The 22,085-nt window shown below is 43.8% G+C and overlaps 1 protein-coding gene across 1 annotated transcript in view; it reads left to right on the forward strand.

The window, feature by feature from the left end:
• The window catches only part of LOC135350510 (uncharacterized), a 43,827-nt gene that overhangs the window by 8,348 nt on the left and 13,394 nt on the right, over nt 1-22,085 (forward strand). Inside the window, exons 19-20 of the mRNA XM_064549322.1 lie at nt 871-1,697; nt 7,291-22,003. Coding sequence (XP_064405392.1) covers nt 871-1,697; nt 7,291-22,003 — 15,540 coding nt within the window. The remainder of the gene's footprint in view (nt 1-870; nt 1,698-7,290; nt 22,004-22,085) is intronic.

The following is a 22,085-nucleotide window of genomic DNA, read 5'->3' on the forward strand; positions in this document are numbered from 1 at the left end:
AATAGCCGATTTTAGTCATCAAATATTAGAAAGACTCTGACAAGAAATAAACAGTGACCTATACCAGCAGTTTATGAGGGCGCCTCAAAGAGCTCTTGCTCCTATCTATCCAAATTGAAGAAAATGCTAGAGTTTACTAGCGGATCGAACTACTTCAGTCTCCACAGGCTAACTAGCTGTAACTCGATACTGTTTGCCACCAAGGCAATTATCTATTTAAACGAGGAAAAGGGCAGGGCGGCTCGAAACAATTTATTGAAAACAACGAAGAGCATGCAATATCTAGCATATAAAATGACGACAAGTGTATACAGTCAAGACAGCTTGATTTACTACATGTACTAGATAATTACTGCGTGGGCGAACACTGCATCGTAACCTTATATGCTCAACCACAATTAGACTATTCATTGACCAGAATGAGGACTGTCTTTCTTCACACTTTCTTTCTCATTGTCCATCTTGATGCAAAGTTTGACATTATAAGTATCTAAAAGCTACCTAGCTAGTTGTGCAAAGGTCTTTGCTCATGATGATGTGTACACTATTGAGCATACGCATTGCCTGGCAACTTCCCACTAGAGATAGAATAAAAGCTGTGACCAGAAGTAAACACTAAATAAGTTGTTCTATTAAAATAATTTTACCAATTACATAAATGCATGAAAAACCCTGTGAAAGCTGACAAGGTGTACGTTACATGCACATATTAGTAACAATTCTATGCTAATCACGGCAAACCCACTGCCAAACCCTGCCAATCCTATGTAAAACTTACTGATTTTACTAATCTAGACGAATTTCATTGCTTGCTAGGTGTTGTACGTACAACTTGCATTTGATTGAATACTATTTCTTTCCTCCGCACAGTCACACTGTTGTGTTTATCGAAGATGGACTCCCTGTGTACGCACTGGACACGCCCCTCTTTGAGATTTTTGACGATGATAACGTGTTCCTGTTTCAAGCCATGCTCACGCTCATCAATGAGCAACCATCTAATGTTACAGACCAACTGTTTGCAACCTCGACGGATCGTTTCGAAGTTATCGGCAACGGGACAAGACAGATGTTGATTCGCGCTATAGGCCCATCTCATTTCACAACTTTCCAATCTCAGCTGATTGAGTTCCTACGCACTGTTGGCTACACCACCGACGACCAGGCCCCGTACGTCAGCCGAAACCTCTCGATAGTTGTGGCCGAGTTTCCCGTCGACGAGGCCCCTAGTGCTCCCTTCTATCTACCAATCACAATCACCCCTGTCAATGATAGACCAGTCTACACACAGTCTAGCTCCGCTCTCACCATGATAACTATCGACAATTATCTCCCACAAGAGACAAACAGTCCTGGCATGAATGCTTCCTTCTTCATCTCTGACAATGAAGTGGTGGATATCGATAGAGTTTCACCGATCTCTGACGACTTTATTGGATTGGCCCTCACCATGGCAATGGCACCTGCTTACCTCGGGTCATGGCATTATTGGGTTGGTGGAGAATGGCGTAACGTACGTAGTGATCTTACCAGTTGTAGTCCCCTCTTCCTGCGCCCGGAGCAGCGATTGAGATTCCTCCCCGCCCCCAACGTGGAGAAGATGAACGGGGACGTTCGTATAGAGTACCGTGTGTGGGATGGAAGCTCCGATATTGTGGGTGGAGCTTGTGTTAACGACACTCTTCAAGTTACTGGAGGTAAGTATTATTCATAGATGTTTGACACGCAGTATAAATCATTACAAGTTTCGTGTATTACAACCAGATTTCATTTCCGGTCATGCATACCAGTATACTGAACTTGTAGGGATTTGCACTGCATGTCAAACATCCTTTGTTCTTTGTTTGTATCGATTGTATCATATCTCAAGTAATAACTGGCTCTGTGCATGTATACGTATATATATAGAGCATGAGGAAGTTACTTCACAGGGAGGAGGGGGTGTGGTGTATGCTACGGACGTGTGTATTATGTACACTTGGGGGAGAGAGTGTATGCCATGCCATTGTATATCTATCCTTGAAGATCACTCATCAAGCTAGCATAGACTTCTGTTTCCATTAAGCTCCTCTTTTATAATGACTGTGTGCGTTCGTTCATTGTCAACAATTGCAAACAACAACATCATTATACCATTATACTAATTAAACTAATTAAACTAATATATACCTCTGTTATATGATCGCGATATCTTTTGAGTAAAGTAAAACATGGCGAGAGGCATTAGCACAACGCAGCTTGCATCACTCACATAGCAAATGTCTATATTTATATGTCTTCGACATAATAATAACTACACAATCAAGGTCTACACAGTACAAGGTATAATTATATTATGCTCTAGAAGCACATCTATAATTATATGCTACAAGAGTCAATAGCTCAACTATACTCAACTATATATCTTATGCTGCACACTACATAGGTCAAGTCCGTAAAGCAGTCCAGAAATATTCCTTGTAAGTCTCTTAACACCAACCCACGTGCTTCTTGGTGTTGTCACAAATGTGCTCCAGATCATTCTTGTCCATAATGCAGCTAGCTTGGGAAGAAGTGCAGTCCTTGCAGTTGGAATTTGTAGCAGTGCAGCTCCCCCTACCATACAGTTGAGAGCACTCACACTTTGTGTATTCGTCAGGAGCGTTGAAAACATGTCCAACTTCATGAGCGAAAACCCTGTCAATCTGATTGGGACCCCAACCGTCATTACTGTACTGCATGTACAAAGGTCCACCACCAAAATAGGCATATGCGAAATGGCTTTGTCTGTACTTAGAGAAGAAAGCAATAAAAGCACCATCAGCACGAGCATCGTTTTTGGCCCATTGTGCGAATTGGTCCTTTCCAGCTTGACCAGATGGATAACCAAAAGCTCGAAGTGTAGGATCAGCAAACACGTCGTGGCAAGATGCATAGCTAGAGCAATAGTTATCGGTCGTAAGCACTGATTGAGGCCATTCCACTATACAACACAAATGACAAACTAACTTTATTCTGAGCCTGGTCTGCCCAGAATTTAAGCCCTGCTTGGCATTCACTCTTAATCGTCTGTTTCTCAGCATCACTTATTGCTAAGCTGCCACGACCGGAAGCAGGGAGAACAAGAACGGCAATCTTCCCAGTCATAGTTTGGCTGTATGGTGATTCTCCTTGAAAACCTTTGTCAGAATCTTCTCGTTTAAAGGCCATTGGAGCCATTTTTTCTGTCCACTTTTGAACCGTTGGTTATGGTTTCAACTCATCTTCTCGTGCCATCCAGTAGGCATTAGCATGGCTCAAAGTTTCCGCTGATGCTGAGCTCGAAATATGGGTTGAGGAATGACTGAAGCTATTCTGCTTGGCTACATGAGAGGAGACTTTTGCAACCAAGAGGTTGTGACCAAGTTGGAGTAGAACATGACCTCCAGCAGCTTTCACTTCAGCAGTTGCCTCGTCAATGTTCTCAGTGTGAAGCAACATCTCCTCCATGGCAGCAGGACTCCTATATAGAGCAGATAACATGGAGTAATATTATTGGGTGAACAATCAATTAATTTTGAAATCTAGCTAGTAATTTATATACCCTTGTGAATCTTGTTTGTGTGATAAAATATCTCCCTCGATTATTGCTTCATTCATCATCGACTCAAGTTTTGAATGTCTCCCACTACTTCAGGATGAGGCTCATCATCATCATCAGCTTTCAGGTCTTGCAATATCTCCTCAACTTCACTAATGAAACAAAGCAAATGCATATTTTATAGTATGAATGAATGAAACATACGTATCATTTGTAGTTCCCATACAGTATAATGTTTGCCTGAGCAAGCAATTGTTGTATAATCTCATGCAGGGCATAACTTACTTGAGCACTGTTTCCAGTTTAGCCTCTTTGTCAATCACACCAGCTAGTGATGTGGACACCATACAGCAAACCACAAGCAGCAGCAACTTCATTTTGTCCTGTTGGCTTTTCTTGTCCTTTGTTGTTGAAGATGTCTTGAAATCTCAGAGAGTGAAGAAAGCTTCAAAGAGTGTGCTTTTATATTAATAGAGTCATGCATGCACGATTCACTAAAGCTGGAGGAGAAACCAACCGTCTGAGCACTTAATTAGTGTCTAGCGAGTTCCAACCTAATCAATCATATAATTATGAGAATAACAAGCCTTTTACAGAGTGGGACGCATTTATAGCTATTGCATAACGTATACTGGCCGCCATGGTTTGTCCTCTATTTAGGGCGACGTAAAAATAATTGTCAACACAGCAGTCGCTATTTTAGAGTTCAGAAAATTGCCTATAAGACTATGAGATCGAAGGTGTCGCATGTTTGGAGTTAAATCAAAAGTACAACACTCATATAATTATGTTCCGCTTATAGTTATCCCAACAAATAAATATCTATTTCTTCAACGTGCTCCTACAGTGGTAGCAAAACCACAACTGTCATTAGCAAGGCACATTTACTAAACACTAATTGTACTGTGTACAGTTATGAAGGTCAATGGAGGATAGAGGTACCTGAGCAACGGACACATACCAGAGATTGATAGATAATGGAGTCACTCATTAATTGCAGTCCAGGCATATCTAGTTGATTATGCATGACTATTGCATAAAGTAGATCAGGTTAAGTTACCAACACCTGCTCAGTAGAATGTCAAATGCCATGGATCGATTGTCATGCATGGCTATTGCTAAGTTACAGATGCCATGGATCGCTGGTACTCATGAATGTTCCATTAGTTATCCCAACAAATTAAACTTCTAGAATGTTCACTTAGTTCCCATAGTTACTTGCTCCTATATACTGTTCTACAGACTACAGAAGTGCTGATGTGTACTATATACAAGACCCACAAAAGCATTTGCAATGTAAAAAAATTGTTAGGATTGGCCGGGGGAAACACCAAAAAGCGTAGAAACAAGAAAGCGGGCGAGAGCATAACTCCAATCGCTACGTTACGTTAATGTGTGCACGAGCATTAATTGGATCACCTGAGTGCACCAGCATTAAAACACATTGGCTAGTTTAATTAATGTGTTATATAAAAACCCGGTTCAAGCTATTTTTCAGATTAGAATAAGCTCCAAGTTGCACTTTTGAGACGGCTAGAATTACTTGAGAATGATGAATGGAGGTGTCGATGAGATTTAGAAGCAGCTCAAAGGCATCCCGAGTGTCTGAGGGCTTCTAAATCACATGGACACCAAATGAGTGTCTAAATGAGTTAGACACTGTGTCTAACTCATTTAGATACTACTGCACATGCGCAAACCGCTTGACAACAGAATACTAGGTATACTAAGTAAATTTGCAGGTATACTAAGTCCCATAGTATACCTGCTCTGAGGCACTTTTCCCATGCACTTCCCATTTAATGGGATATAATTATTCCTCTACCTTGTAGAGTGTGATCAGGTCATCTGCTCCTCTGCTCATGATGGTTGTCACTTTAGTTATAGAGCAGAGGAGGTTGGACATGATTATGTGCTAACTAATTTTTGCTTAGCTGGCTCACATTCTTGACTATGATTTCAAAGTAAAGTTCTGGCTTGTTTTGTTAGCGTATCAGAGACTGAGAGCATACTATTTTGTACCTCCTGGCTCCTTTGGGGTATAGCTACATCAAAATATCCTCTTCATTCTGGCGAGTTATCAGTGCATAGAGTGAGTACAATGCAAGCTATATACAGCACTGCTGAACTATACTCTACCCTATAGTCTATAGCTAATCCTGCTCCAACCATGCAGGCAACAGATACAGCTAGTCAGGCTCAGTACAGTTGGACATTTACACTTTCCAGTTGTTCAGTATCTATATATGGTAACGTGAGAAAAAACTTTAGGAATGTCACATAAATGATGACGCATGGCCAACCTCCTCTGCATGGTTATGTAAGTATGCTGTCACAGTACGCATACCCAGGAAACTTGGATATCTGAATGTGTGGTCTCCATGCAATCCGCAGTATAGCTCTAGTGCAGTGCAGGCTCAGGCTCATGCAGCTCCTAGTTAGCTAGTTTTCCTTTCTTACTAGCTTTCATATGCACTTATCATTTACTTTTAGTGCTTGCAAGTCCTGCGAAGGCTTGTTTGTGCAGTTTTACTAATAACTCTCCAGCGTGTATGCTGACTGTTAGAATTATTGCTGACCTTTTCTTTAGGTGAAATTCAATGATTCAATGCGCATGCTGACTGTTTAGTAGAAATGACGACTTTTTTTAGGTAAAATTCAGAGTCTTTGTCCGGCTCAACTAATTGTGCTACTGGACTCCCCTTTCAAGAATCCTAGATCCGCCACTGCCATTGTAGATCTATCCTCACAGTAAAAACAGATACGTTATAATAACATGTACTATTTTTTATATTATGCGAAATGAAAATTCACATAAGTTATAGTTATAACACGGGCACAAGGGATGTATGGAATATATTGCACCGAAGCACGAGGGCGCCAGCCCCGAGGGCTGAGTGCAATATATGCCATGCAGCCCGAGTGCACGTGTTATAACTAGTTTATATCCCGAGGGCATAGCAACATAACACTGTCCTAGTAACACAATATAAACAGCACACAAAAAAAGACAGAGACAACTCTAGACACAGCTCCATCTCTTCTCTCTTCTAGACGCCAGTACCTGCAGCGTATAAGATTGGCATGACCGACGAATGGCTTGACACAAAATTGTTGGAGTTCCAACTGAAATCTGCAAAACAGCCCCACCCCACTTCTGGTGCTGCAAAACAGCCCCGCCCCACTTACTGCTGCAAAGAAACAGCCCCACCCCACTACTCAGTGAATACATGTATTAGCTGCTGGTCTACGCTCGGCCTCATAACCAAGCCAAGAAAGCTTGCTTCTACACTGCTGCAAAACAGCTCATGCCCCCAGCAAAAAGAGCCACTTCTAGTGCTACGGTGAAGCAGAATTGACATGCCTCACGAGGTCGAGGACTAGGTCGATCTAGGAACACAGAATCTTCCACAAAATGAATCTTGGACAATTTTAAAACCTGCATGGTTGCAAGACGAAACTCCAGCAGTGCTGAACATTCATTCCTGCATGGCTGGACATACTTTGATACTTGTTATTTCTCATGCGTATTAATTTAATTTTAATTTAATTGTTTGTCTAATTGCCAGAGGGGCGTTTTGCGGTCAGTGCAATATGACTTTCAGCAGTGCAATATGCTTCATATTGCACTTGGCAACAACGTAGCAACGGGATATAATAATTATTATATCATGTATTATACATTCATAATTATGTCAACATAATTATTGTGTCATTCGTATCACATGCAGAGTCTCCAGTGAGCGCAGAATATGCACAGTTCAATATTTTGGTTACGTACATCAACAGATCTCCGACCATCGTGTCCGAAGTGTACAATATCGAAAATATTCTCGAGGACGATACGAACAGCAATCCAATTTCCGTTGATACAATTGCTATAGCAACCGACGAAGACGATCTTTACCTGGGCTTGATTGTCGTGAGCTCAGATCAAAGCAATGGTGTGTGGGAGTATCGTCATAGCGACTCGACTACATGGTCCCCTTTCCCCACGGATTTAGTTCTAGCTCTTTACAATGATTCATTTATTCGCTTTGTGCCCGCTGCAGACTTCTTTGGCAGTAGCTACTTCAGAGCTAGAGCTTGGGACATGAGCAACAATGCCTCTAGTGTGCTGTTGGATTTCATGGCTCCCGAATTATTGCCTCCGTTTTCAAGTCCTTATTCCATTGAAAATGCAACCATCTCCATTGATGTTCTCCCAGTCAATGATCCCCCGGTGATTACACTAGGACAGGCTGCAGTCACGTATGCTGAGAATGCTGCTCCAGTGCAAATATTCCCCAATATAAGTATATCTGACATTGATAGTACCGCTATAGTATCTACTACGGTTCGATTAGAGTGCTTGGATTGTGATGGAGCTGTCTCGGACAATATGGACGGACAGGTGTCATCAGGAATGTCCGTTAACTCAGGCTCTTCCAACGATGAGATTATAACTCTGCATGCACCGCCCACTCATTTCATAATACCTATATCTTCCGATAATTTGATCACTGAACTACAAATCATTCCTTTATTCGATTTCTCGATTGCTTCGCTTGTGGAATATATTCGAACTCTTCATTTCATGAATACTGACAGAGAACCGTCCGGTGCTACAAGAACAATCAGTATATTGGTTGGTGATGGAAGAGCTGATTCAGAAACTGTCACTACAGAAATTTTTATTGAACTAGTGAATGATGAGGTACCTATTGTAACCTTGGCAGCCGCAACTCTCTCGTACATTGAAGATGCCGGCTATGTGCGTCTCTTCCCCGTGGCACCCACTATCACTGATTTAGATGATAACTCCGTGTTTCCGATGCAAGCTGCATTTGTCGAGTTAGTTGGTGCAAATTTTGACTTTGAGCAACTATCGGTAGATTGCAATTCTCAGCCGGAACTCACGTGTTCCTATGACGACAGCCGGCTGACTATAACGGGCCCTGCCAGTGTAGCTGTGTATGAACAGATCTTGGGCAATGTCACTTACATCAACAACCAACCGGAACCTATTAACTCACCAAGAAGTGTCATGTTAGGTGTGGAAGACGGTTTGTTCTCCAGTACACCAGTGGAATTGAATATTGTTACTGTTCTCATTAATGACCAGCTTCCGGTTCTGGAACCAGCAGAGTCTCAAGTTACATTCCAAGAAGTCAACCCTGTATCACCTCGCATTCGTCTGGCACCAAACATGACTATAACAGACGCAGACAGTGGCATGTTCCCAGTACATTCCGTTGCCGTGGAGCTGATGGACTCTAGTGATGACGAGGATGAAGGACTAACACTCGCTCCGGGTTATATCCTGCCACCATTTGTGACTCTGACGGATAACTTGTATGAACTGACCCTTAACCTTGCCGATGACCCCTATGACCCCTCCACCAACCGTACACTCACTGGTATACCACTAACAGTGGTGCAAACCTTCATCCGTAATGTCTACTATTATAACAATGCTCCCCAACCCTCGGGTTTGAACAGGACAGTCATTTTCAGTGTTACGGATGACTTAACTGCCGGTGGTCTTGATGATTCTCTACCAGCTACTGTTGACGTTATATTTGCATTTGTAGATGATTTACCAACGATCGAGTTGAACAATATAGTGGTGGTCTACATTGAAGGACAGGATGAACAACGAGTGGTACTGGCCCCAAACTCAGAAGTGTTTGACGTTGATGATGATGTGATTATCGGTATGGAAATCGTCCTAACGGCAAGCAGAGAAGATATTGATATTTCTCAAGAATCTATTTTTGTGGATCTAACAGGAAGTGGTTCTATTGTTGAGTCAGAAACTACTATCAATAATTCTCAAAGCATCACACTGATCGGTGAAGGATCTCTGAGGACCTATACTGACATAATACGATCGCTATCTTACGAGCATTCCGTTGTCATGGGAGACCCTGACCCTGGTAACAGACTAGTGACCGTTACTCCCATAAGTACAGCTGGTGCAGGAATATCTGATGAGCTGATAGTCACCTTCAACGCCACCAACAATGCACCCATACTGGACCTCAATGGAGCGTTACCTGATCGCAATAATGAAGTCACCTTTATCGAGCAAAGATACCCGGTTTTACTCACCACGTCTGACTTGCAACTAGTAGATGTGGACAACTCATTGATAGCGTATATCGACGTCGTTCTCTCTCCCACGCCTGACAATGACAATGAGACTTTGTTTGTTGATATGTCCGTATCTCCGGAACTACAAGAGGAAAGAGTATCACGCTCCACTCTGAGGCTAATGGGACCTGCATCGGCACAAAGTTTTGTAGCTGTATTAGTGACACTTAGCTATATCAATGAAGCTGACGAGCCTAACCCAGACCAACGCACTGTTACCGTGACTGCAAGTGATGGGGAATTGCTGACGGAGGCACGTACACTCATCAACATACAGCTGGTCAATGACGCACCTACAGTACTACTTGCCGGACGTACACCAGGAAATAGGGTGGAGTTTATTGAAGAGGGTGCTCCAGTATTTTTGTCCACTGATCCAACGGTAATTGACCCTGATAGTTTTCTGACCGAGTTGAGGATTGAACCAGTTGTTGAGCTTACTGGAGATCGCATCGAGTCGCCTTCTAACTTGCAGTTTAATTCTGACTTGGGCTACTACTTCGTGATGTTCACTGGAGCGACTGCTGATGAAGTTGAGGCAGTTATTGCATCCATCACATTCATCAACAACGAGGCAGAACCTTACGCTGGTGATAGGACCTACTGCTTCACGGTAATCGATGATCAACAACTAGCAAGTCCGTCAGAATGTGTGAGCATTGGTTTCACTTTCATTAACGATAACGAGCCTGAATTCAATGAGGATATATTTAGTGCATTCGTTTCGGAAAATAGAGCCAATTTGTTCGTTTTCATGCTGACTGCGTTTGACGCTGATTCTATCAACACGCCCACAACACTTACGTATAGCATCGAGGCAGGTGACGATTGTCTCCCATCGTCAAGGGGATTCTTCTCCTCTGGTTCTGGCTCAGGAATGTCCGATCTCTCCACTCCAACGAATGAGTTGCCATGCCGATTTCGTATCAATAGTACAACAGGCGAAATATTCACCACGGAAACACCACCAGACCGTGAAATGAATAACTTGTATACTCTCGTTGTATTTGTAACAGATGGTGAATTTACTAGTTTCACGCACCTTGAGGTACACATCACTGATCTTAATGATAACAGACCGTTCTTTGATCCCGAGTCGTACAGCGTAACCGTCCCACTCGGAGCCCAGGCGGACTTCACTGTTGCTGAACTGATTGCTATTGACCCAGACATTGGAACCATTTCCTTTATCCTTTTCTCCATGGAACCACCATCGGGTAGAGATGCATTTGATGTAGATGGTGAAACTGGGCGTGTATATTTGACTGTGTCCGCTGACCAACTTGATACAACTGTTTCACAGTACATCTTAACCTTTGAAGCTCTTGACCAAGGATTTCAATCATCTACTAACGAAGCTATCGTGGTTGTCAATGTGACTCATAATATACTTCCGATGTTTGAACAATCTCTCTATATTGTGTCTGTTAGTGAGAATATTCCCGTAGGAGACGAGATAGTTGTTGTCACGGCAATCGATCCAGATGAGAACACTATTTCATACAGCGTTGATGACGAACGATTCGCCGTTCATATCGATACAGGATCTATCAGTTTTGTTAGCTCTCCCGATTTTGAGGCCGAGAGCAGCTTTGAATTCCAGGTGGTTGCCACTGACTTCCGAGGCGGTACGGACACAGCTGTAGTACGTGTGTCGGTTGAAGATCAAAATGAATTTACCCCCGTGTTTGATGAGCTACTGTATATGGCTACCATTTGTGAGAGCTCTCCCCTTGGTTCAACCATTCTAAAAGTACTGGCAACGGATCAAGACGGTGGTAGCACTGGCATCATCTACTATACCATCCGATCTCAAACCAATTGCAACAATTGCGTGTCTATTGATAATTCAACTGGTGTTATTTTTGTAGCCGCTCCTCTTGATTACGAGGCTCTAACAAGCTTTGTTGTAGAGGTACAAGCCGTAGATGGAGGTCAATGGGTCAGTCAGGAAGCTACCGTGGAGATTGCAATTCTCAATGACAATGAACATGCTCCAGAATTTCAATTTAGTGTTGCTGAAGTTACAATTGCTGAAAACTACCCAGTTGGCAACCCCCTCCCACTAATGTCACGATATAACCCCCTAGCAACAGATGAGGACGGCTGCAATGTTGACCAATGTGTGGTGGGCGTTGTTACTTGTTCGGGAGACAGTGGGCTCAGCTATTCCATTGCCAGTGGCAACGTGGAAGGAGTGTTTAATATTGATGCTTCCTCTGGTGCAATTTTCCTAACAAGAACTCTGGATCTAGACGAAGGGGAAGATGATGTATTCACGCTACAGCTGTCTGTCTCAGATGGAGAGTTTAATTCTACAGCCACTTTATCGGTAACTATCGAAGATTTCAATGATAATCTACCTCAATTTGGTGAAGAAGTGTACAGTGTTCAAGTACTCGAGACTACCTCAATTGGCAGTGAAGTAATTCAAGTGAATGCTTCTGATAATGACCCCACTTCAAGGATAACGTATTCTTTGTCTGGTTCGTCTTCACAAGATTTTGAGATCAATGCTTACACTGGTGTTGTGAGTGTCGCTAGGATACTGGACTTTGAGATAGTTTCCGTATATGATTTGATTGTAGTAGCCACTGATGGTCAGGAAGCCGTCTCCAACATGTCTAATACTGTTGCCGTGACATTGAGCATTTTTATCGAGGACGTAACGGATGAGCTACCTGTGTTGCTGCCTCCATTTGAATTCTTTGTCCTGGAAAACCTACCTCCCGGCCCGGTTGGCATGGTACTGGCTAGCAACCCTAACTCTGACCCATCCACTTCCCTGCAATACTTCGTTGCATCAGACTTGTTCACCATTGATGAGTATACTGGTACCATCAGATCAACTGAGAGCTTTGATTTTGAGGAACAAAGACAATATTCTGTTAGAGTTACTGTGCAAGTGAATTCCACTCAGACTTTGCAAGTCTCACAAAACTACAGTATTAATGTCTTGGATGCAAACGATAACTCACCAATTCCTGCACAAGACAAGTACAACGTTAACGTTTCCGAGTGGGCGGTGGTTGGATACGAAGTAGTACAAGTGGAGGTCACGGATGCTGACTCAGCTGAAAACGGGGAGCTTGTATACTCAATCGTTAGCGGTAACGATCTTGGTCACTTTATAATTGATGAGAGCACAGGTGTGATCACTGTGAGCCAGCTGCTTGATAGAGAGATGATGGATATCTACGTTATCGTTGTTACAATCTCTGATGGTGGAACTCCCTCACTCTCTGAGAATGTGAGTATATGCATTACAATATTAGATGAAGATGATAACGCACCAGTATTCGTACTGCCATCCTACGAAGCTAGCATATTTGAGAATCCTAGTTTCGGTCTGCAAGTTCTAGATTTTCCCATACAAGCAACTGATGCCGACTTAGGACCAAATGCAGCTATCAATTATATATTTGAACTAACTCCTTTCGAAAATCCATTTTCTATTGACTTGATATCTGGTGATGTAATTGTGAGTATACCCGAGGTTGTGGACAGAGAGATGACTCAGCAGTTTAATCTTGTAGTGACTGCTTTCAACCCGTACCGCCCAGTCAGCACTAACTCAAGTGTGAGCCTCGCTATCACCATCCTGGATCAGAATGATCAATCTCCCGTCTTCCAACAAGAAGTGTTCACTGTGCAAATTAACGAGGATTTCACACCAGTAGATAGTATCGTAGATCTGCCTGATATCTTCAGTGGATCTGGTGATGTGTTGGGACGCAGGATCTTCACAATATCGGCCGTCGATGATGATGAACCTAATAATCCAAATTCCCAGTTCGAATTTTCTCTCCTCACACATACTGATGTGTTCACCATCGACCCTCAAAGTGGTGACATCTACGCTATTTCTGCACTAGACACAGAACTTGTCAATTTTTACCGTCTGGAAATCCGAGCGACTGATTTAGGGACACCGCCTAACTCAAACAGTGCAGCTGTGGACGTCAGTGTACGGGACATTAACGATAATAGCCCACAGTTTTCTCAGCCTATGTATTCTGTGCAGCTGCTAGAAGATGTGGAGAATGGTACAGATGTGCTCCAAGTGATGGCCTCAGATGCTGACATTGGATCTAATGCAGCTTTGAGCTTTTCATTCGTGAATGCTGATAATTTACCGTTTGAAGTAGACCCGATCACTGGGCAAATATCGACTACCAATGGGTTGGACAGAGAAGTGACAGCTGTGTACACCTTCCAGGTACGTGTGGACGATGGCGGTCTTCCCTCTCTCTCTGATACAGCTGGCATACAAATCGAGCTAGTGGATGTTAATGACAACCCACCGATCGTCTCACCGACAGCTATTAGTATCACTCTACCTGAAAACCTTCCAGCTGGCCCACTGAATGTATCCTTCTCTGTGAGGGATGCGGATATTGGCCTCAATGCTCAGTCAACCATATCCCTGTCCGGCCAATCATCAAGCTTTGGTATCGACCAAAACGGAGTACTGCAAGTCACAGGGCTGTTGGACTTCGAAGCCATGCCACAATGGACGTTTAATGTGATTGTACGCAACTCTGAATCTCCTTTCTACACTGCCACTGCTCAAGTTGATGTACAACTCATAAACTTGAACGACAACCCACCCATTGTAAATTTTGGAGAGCCTCAGCTGGAATACTTTGAGCGTACGAAACAGCTGGCATTGAATGTGGATGCATCCATTTCAGACGCTGATGGAATCGACGAGACTACTCTTGTTGATGGCATCGTGGAGCTAGTAGGATTGGACCCAAGGGAACCCAGCGCTCCATTCACACCGAATACGAATGTCTCTCCAATAGATTGTCTGCAAGAGAGTAACAAAAGAGAAAAGTTCCGCGCCTGTGGAATGCCAATTGACAGTGATCATTTTTTCACAATGCCTAATCAAGACGACACTATTGTATTTACTGGTGATCAGTATTTCGATTCATCCATCAGCTCTTCATTTGTTGATACTGGTATGACGATATCTACGTGGGTATGGGTGGAGCCGATTGCCTCTACCATGACAATTATCTCCAAATCATCTGCTAGACGATTTTATTCTGTGTATTGCACAAGCGATTTTTCACTTGGATTCCAATATACTGACTTAAGCAATACAGAGCAAAATATTGTTTTTGACAATGGTTGCGCCATGCTACAAAACGAGTGGCACCATTTAGCGGTAGTGGTAGATAATGAACAGAATGTTGTGAGTGTGTATATTGATGCTGCATTGATTGGTACTCAGTCCATCAGTCAAGCTCAAGATTCTGCTGGTAATGTATTTGTGGGCGCAAGACCAGCTGGGAGCGTTAATACCCCGAGGCAAGATTACTTCAATGGTCGACTGCATTTGACAGCCATCAGTAACACGATTGCCGACCAAAACAACATCAATTGTTTGATTGGGTGTGGCTCTGCTCTCATTTCCTCATTGACTAGCAGTCCACTGGAGTTCACTTACGACTATAACCGAAGAGCTCTTATAATAGTTGGTCGCCAGAGTACATTTGTGTACGATGAACTATTGAACTCTCTCGTTCTTGTGCTGCCGCTCATAGAGCCAGTCTCGAGCTCCTTCTCCGTGTCCTACACCGTACAGGACGATTATTTCAACTGTTTGCCCAATTTTATCGATATTATACTTCACCCAATTAACGACTTTGTGCCAGAGATAACAGTGAACGGAGAATCACTGAACTTCACTACGATATTCATTGAAGAACTAGGACCTGTATCAGCTGTTAATACAACCTCACTAGCTCTTACTGATCGAGACTTAGTGGCTTTCCCCTACAAAGTCACAGTTACCATTGACAACCCACAGCCCAGTAATTCTAACGAGGTGCTGGCTGTTAGCAATGTCCCTAGTGGAATGAATGTAACTTATGAGAACTATATTCTCACTCTTTGCGGAGAACTGCCCCTACCAATGTACGAGTCTGTATTGAGAACCATCACCTATGACAACCGTGAAGATGAACCGTTGGGTTCCTATAGGCAACTGAGGTTTGCGCTTCTTGACCAACCTTGGGACGAGGTAGTGGTTTATAGTCGTATTGATATTGTGCTCGTTAACGACCTTCCAGTGTTGAACATTACCTATGGCAACAACGAATATAGCGAGGGCGATGGAGTTGTGTCTGTATTAGCCTCGGCACAGATTACTGACAGTGATAACACCACACTTGTATCTGCAATAATAACTCTAACTGCATTGGATGGACAATTGGAGGTTATCACTGTAAGCACTGCAGGCACACAGGTTTATGCTCAGTACAATAGCTCAACCACGACCATCAGCCTAACAGGCGAAGACACGATAGCTAACTACTCGAGAGTGATCGAAACTCTGAGTTACGAGCACAAGTCTGACGGAGACACAACAGGAGGTACCAGGGTAATCACCATCGCTGTTTTCGATGGTCTCAATAGCAGTCACCCAGTGGACGCGTTTATATTCTTCTCAGAAGTTAATGATGCTCCTGTTATCGACTTGAACGGTCCTGCAGCTGGTTCTAATTACGAGACAGTATTTGAAGAAGGGTCCGGGTTAATTAATATATCAGACCAAGCTACACTGATTGATGTCGACAATACCGTACTTGTGAATCTCACTATAACGCTGTCACAGATTCAAGACGGGGTCCAGGAGAGGATTGTTATCATCACTCCCTCAGGCGATGAGTTGTTAGGACAACAGATAGTGTACCCCCTGTTGGGTGGAGCTAGTGCAGTTGACTTGCAGGCTGTACTACGCAGCTCACAGTATGTGAATGAAGCTGAAGAGCCCACAGCAGGAGATCGAGTGATAGAGTTCACAGCATCTGATGGAGAAGCTACCAGTGCTCCTGTGTTCACCACCCTCACAGTGCAGACTGTTAACGATCGTCCCATTCTGGATATCGATACTCTAAACCCTGCCCCTGGATATCAGACGTCTTTCACGGAGGGTGGTCAACCTGTATACATCACCTCTCGTAATGTTGCTATCACTGATAATGATGACGGTGCAGTTGTTACTAATGTTCTGGTTGTTATAAATAATGCATTTGATTTGCTGAGTGAGCGTATAGAATCGACAGACCCTAACGTCAGTATCACTCAAATGACTGTTGGTCAATCTCGGACTTTCACCATCACTCCTGAAGATCCTAGCCTTGATAGTGTTGCCCAGTTACTGGCTACGCTAGTGTACAGCAACGCACTGAGCGAACCAATGGGAGGCTTGAGGAGCATTTCCATATCCGTATCTGATGGCACCCAGTACAGCAACGTTGAGATGGTAACCGTTGACATTGTGCTGATTAACGAACATTCACCGCAGTTTTCACAAGATGCCTATTCAGGGTCTGTACTAGAGGAGCAAGCAGCTGGTACTTCTGTTCTGACAGTGTTTGCTCAAGATATGGACAGTGGAAGTGACGGAGAGGTATCTTACGAGATCATTGCTGCCGATCCAATTGAAGGTTTGAATCGCTTTGAGGTCAATAGTTCAGGGGTGGTGCTCACGACTGTAGCATTGGATAGAGAGGGCATCGATTCTTACACTCTCAGTATAAGGGCCTCAGATAGCGCTAGCGAGCCAAGAGAGGATTTTGCAATGCTCCACATTACTATTCTGGATATAAACGATCAGACTCCTCAATTTGCAGAAGATACTCTTTTCAATTTGTTAGTGATTGAGTCTAGAGAACCTGGCTTTGTGATCTACACACTCGATGCTATTGATGGTGATCTTGGAACTAATGCTTTTGTTTCGTACGAACTTATTAGTTCAGAGGATTTATTTGACGTTCGTCCAAATGGAGAGATTTTCGTGATTGGTTCATTGGACGCTGAAGTTGCAGTCCCTGTATACTCCATCACAGTGCGAGTGTCTGACAACGGAGTGGGGTCATTGAGTAGCGAGGCTGTCTTCACCATTACAGTGACTGATAGTAATGATAATACACCACAACTCGCTCCAACCTACTCCGGGACAATTGTTGAGAACACGGACCCACAAGTCATTGTCACGGTAACAGCGGTAGATGCAGACTCTGGCATGAACGGAGAAGTAACTTATTCTTTTGCTGAGCAGAACAGCTATTTCTCTATCGATCCAGTTAACGGGGAAATTTCCAATTCAGTTCAACTTGACAGGGAAGAAAGAGAGAGCTACACATTCACAGTTCTTGCAGTGGATGGAGGGTCGCCACGGAGATCCGCTAATGCCACGGTAACTATCACAGTCTCAGACGTGAATGACAATCCAGCCGTTTTCTCAATGGCCGAGTACAACGCAGACGTAGTGGAAAATGCAGCAGCTGGTACTTCGGTATTGACAGTGCAAGCAACAGACCGAGATATCGGTACTAATGGAGAATTTGAGTTCTCCCTTCTCCCTGTTGTTAATCCATTATTCTCAAGCAATCCATTCATCATTGATCCGATCACCGGTGAGATATCTGTGAACGAGCCTGTGGATTTTGAGCTGCAACCGACCATTAATCTGACTGTCATAGCGATTGATTCTGGAGCCACACCTCTAATTAGCAACGCAACAATTATACTGACAGTAATCGATGAGAACGATAATTCGCCGATCTTCTCTCAGACACTCTACCAGGCCGGTGTGCTGGAGAACGAGGCTGGTGCTACCGTGACTACAGTGTCTGCTGATGATGCTGATTCTAATCAGAATGGTGAGGTAACATACTCGCTCTTAAACTGGGAGGATGTGTTTGCCGTAAACCCACAGAGCGGAGAAATCTCGACTCTGATTGGCTTAGACTTTGAAGCCACCTGTTTCTATCGACTACTCGTTTTAGCGCAAGACAATGGACCTGTTAGAAGAAATGCAACAGCTCTAGTGGATATTTTGGTTACAGCTGTCAATGATATTGCCCCAGTATTCAACACGCCCACCTATTCTCGTTCTATCAGTGAGAACATGCTTCCAGGAACCACAGTCGCACAAGTATCCGCTACTGACGGAGACCAAACCATTTGCTCTGATGCGGATATCTCTCCCTCTGATATACCAGTGTTCTCTGGGTTTGGACCAGAGCTAGGCAGCGGCATGGAAGTTGATGTCGCTCTGACGTATACTCTTCTCTCCCATAACGATGTCTTCACCATCAACAGCGAAAGTGGACTGATTTCTGCACTAGTAACTCTAGATCGCGAGGAGACGGCACAGTACAGTTTGAGCGTATCAGTGGCAGACGAGGGTGGGCTGACTTCCAGTGCCATAGTAACCATTTCTGTTTTGGACCAGAATGATAATTCACCAGCGTTTATACAATCCAGCTATACGGCAATGGTATCGGAAAATGCTGAAGCTGGCACTATGGTTGTGCAAGTGCAAGCCTCAGATCCTGATTTCATTGATCAAGGACGACTAGTGTACAGCTTATCTGAGCCAAGCGACTTGTTTGCTATCAATAATCGCACTGGTGTGATAACTGTGTCCGGTGCTATTGATTTTGATGGTCTTATCGGTACCACATTGAGAATAATCGCCATTGTTCAAGACACAGACTCGAGAGAAGCTGCAGCAATTGTGGACATTACGATTAGTGACAGAAATGACATACCCCCGTCTATTGACACACCCCCACAAACTCTGACCTTTACGGAAAGTCAAGTTCGACTCTTCCCCTTCCCGGAAATAATGATCACAGATTCAGACAGTTTCATGCAGCTCTGCCGAGCCATGATAACACTCTCTAGTCCGGAGAACTTGAACAGTGCTAGCGGAGATTGTGTGTGCACTGATGCATCTGATAGCTCGACTTGTATTAGTGGGTGCGTTGAGTTCATACAACTGTCACCAGGTGCATTCACAGGCAACGTCACACAGTCCAGCAACGGAGAAATGCTCACATTAGATGGAATGCTATCAATTGATGAATATTCAGAAGCTATTGTACAAATTGAGTATATCAATATAATATCTAATCCTCTACCATCTACAAGAACCATCACGCTATCGGTCTTCGATTGTCTGTTGCCTAGTGATAATCTCACCCAGACAATCATCATACAGCCGCTGAACATCATCCCTCCAGTGGTGGACCTCAATGGAGCTGAAGAAGGACTAAACTTTGTCACTGCCTTTACAGAGAGGGGACCATCAGTAGCCATTGCATCTCTAAACGCTACAATAACTGATGAAGACATGTTCACTGAAGTGAAGGAGCTAACTGGCCTCGATGTGTGGATTAGAAACCCTCAGGATAGCTTCTTTGAATCTCTTGAGTACTCTCCCTTCTCACACCCCGCCATTACCGTTACCAGAAGGTCTCCTCATTCCCTCTCCTTCAATGGGGTCGGTTTGTTGAGTGATTATACTGCTATCCTGGTCGGCATTACATATGGCAATAGGCTTGGCGAGCCCACGGCTGTTGCTAGGGTTATTAGTGTACAAGGGCACGAGAACCACTTCTCTAGCCAAGTAACCAACACTACGGTGGAGTTTGTCACATTCAACGACCACCCTCCTGTCGTGATCTCCTCCCCTCCGTATGAAAACAGCGTGGTGACCCATCGTGAAGGCGGCAGCACGGCCATTACTGCCTCTGATGCTTTTATCTCTGATCTCGACTCTGTAGCCGACGATCTGATGGAGCTGGAAGTATTCATTTTAACACCTCGTCAGTTCGACAGGCTCTACTTGGACAGTTCAGTTGTCATTCCAAGTGCAATTACAATGGACCAAATTTCCAGCACCTCTGTAATTTTCCGTGGAGCCTCCTCAACTGAAGACTACTCTATTATCTTGAGAGGCCTACGTTATCAGTACACTGATGAAGAGTTTGATAACGTTTTTCCACCTCGCTATATTTATATGCAAGTTGCTGATCTCATGTTCAGTAGTTTTGCATTTGTACAGTTGGAATTTGAGCCTGTAAACGATTTGCAACCCGTTTTTACGTCTGACAACTACGACGGTTTGGTACCTGAGAACGCTACAGCTGGTTATAGTATTCTGCAAGTTACTGCAACCGATGGCGATCGTTTCAGCTCACCTGACATTGTGTACTCTATTATAGCAGGAAATGAAGATGGATATTTTAGAATCTCAAGAATTGACGGCACTATTTATCTCAATCAATCTGTTGATTTTGAGACTATCCCATTCCACAGGCTAACATTGGAAGTGGAGGATTTGAACTACGCTGTCAATTCTGCAGCTGTTCTTAATACTACGTTTGTGGATATTATTGTTGTGGATGTTAACGAGCATGTACCCGTGTTCACTATGACTGAATACAATATTTCAGTTGCCGAGGGGGTACCTATAGGGACTACAGTACTACGAGTAGATGCCACAGACCGTGACAGCGAACCTCACTCACAGCTGCAGTTTGAACTAACGGGAACGCCAGACTTCCAAGTTGACACACAAACTGGAATAATATCCACAGCTGCTGAGATTGATAGACTGGTTACTGCTCAATACGTATTCTTCGTAACTGTTAGAAACCCGGGCGTACTTCCGTTTGACGTCGCCAGAGTAACAGTGTTTGTGCTCGATCTTGACAATAATCGCCCCATCATCACGCTTAACCCACCATCAGAAATTCTGAGAGAACCTGAGACTACAATAGCTCTAGCACCGCAGCTCCGAATCACAGATCCGGATCTAGATCCCTCGCTTGATTTTGCTCTGGTTTCGTTGTCCTCTAGGGATAATAATACCAATGCCCCAGGGAAACTCTTATCTACTGTATACGTCGAGGGGATTGCAGTATCTGGTAATGGTACTAGAAGGCTAGAGTTCACCGGGGAAAGTCGTTCCCTACCGGACTACGCACAGATACTGAGGGGTGTGGTCTATCAAGACACAGCTGACGAACCTCTGAATATGAGCAGAATCATTGTTTATCAAGTTGGATCTAATGCACCCGAAGGAACGCTGGAGTTCCAACAGCCTCCTAACGAGATGACTTCTGAGATAGTAGGCGTGGTGATATTTGTGGAGTTACTCAATGACAACGTTCCCATGCTCGTGTTGGACAGTAGAAACCAGGAGGACGTTAGTCCTGTCCACCTCGGTTGCCAAGGAGCGTTCGGGTCATACTCTACTGACTACGTGGAGGACGATGGTCCAGTTACTCTATCACACGCCTCCCTTACCATCACCGACGGAGACAGCGGAGAGAACAGGATATTCACGGCTTTTGTTGAGATATTGAACCCGCAAGATGGCCCTTCTGAGAGATTGGTACTTCAAGTATCACCAGAGCTCACCCTCCGTGGTCACCGCTTGTACATACCAGGCCCCACCTCCATCCAGGAGTTTGAAACTCTCCTCAGGAATGTCAGGTCAGTAAAAGTAACATGATTAACCATACGAAACATTTATCAGGTGCTCAATGTATTGTGCAATGTATTATATTAGCTTTCC

This window comes from Halichondria panicea, chromosome 16 (genome assembly GCF_963675165.1).
Source record: "Halichondria panicea chromosome 16, odHalPani1.1, whole genome shotgun sequence".
Lineage (NCBI taxonomy): Eukaryota > Metazoa > Porifera > Demospongiae > Suberitida > Halichondriidae > Halichondria > Halichondria panicea.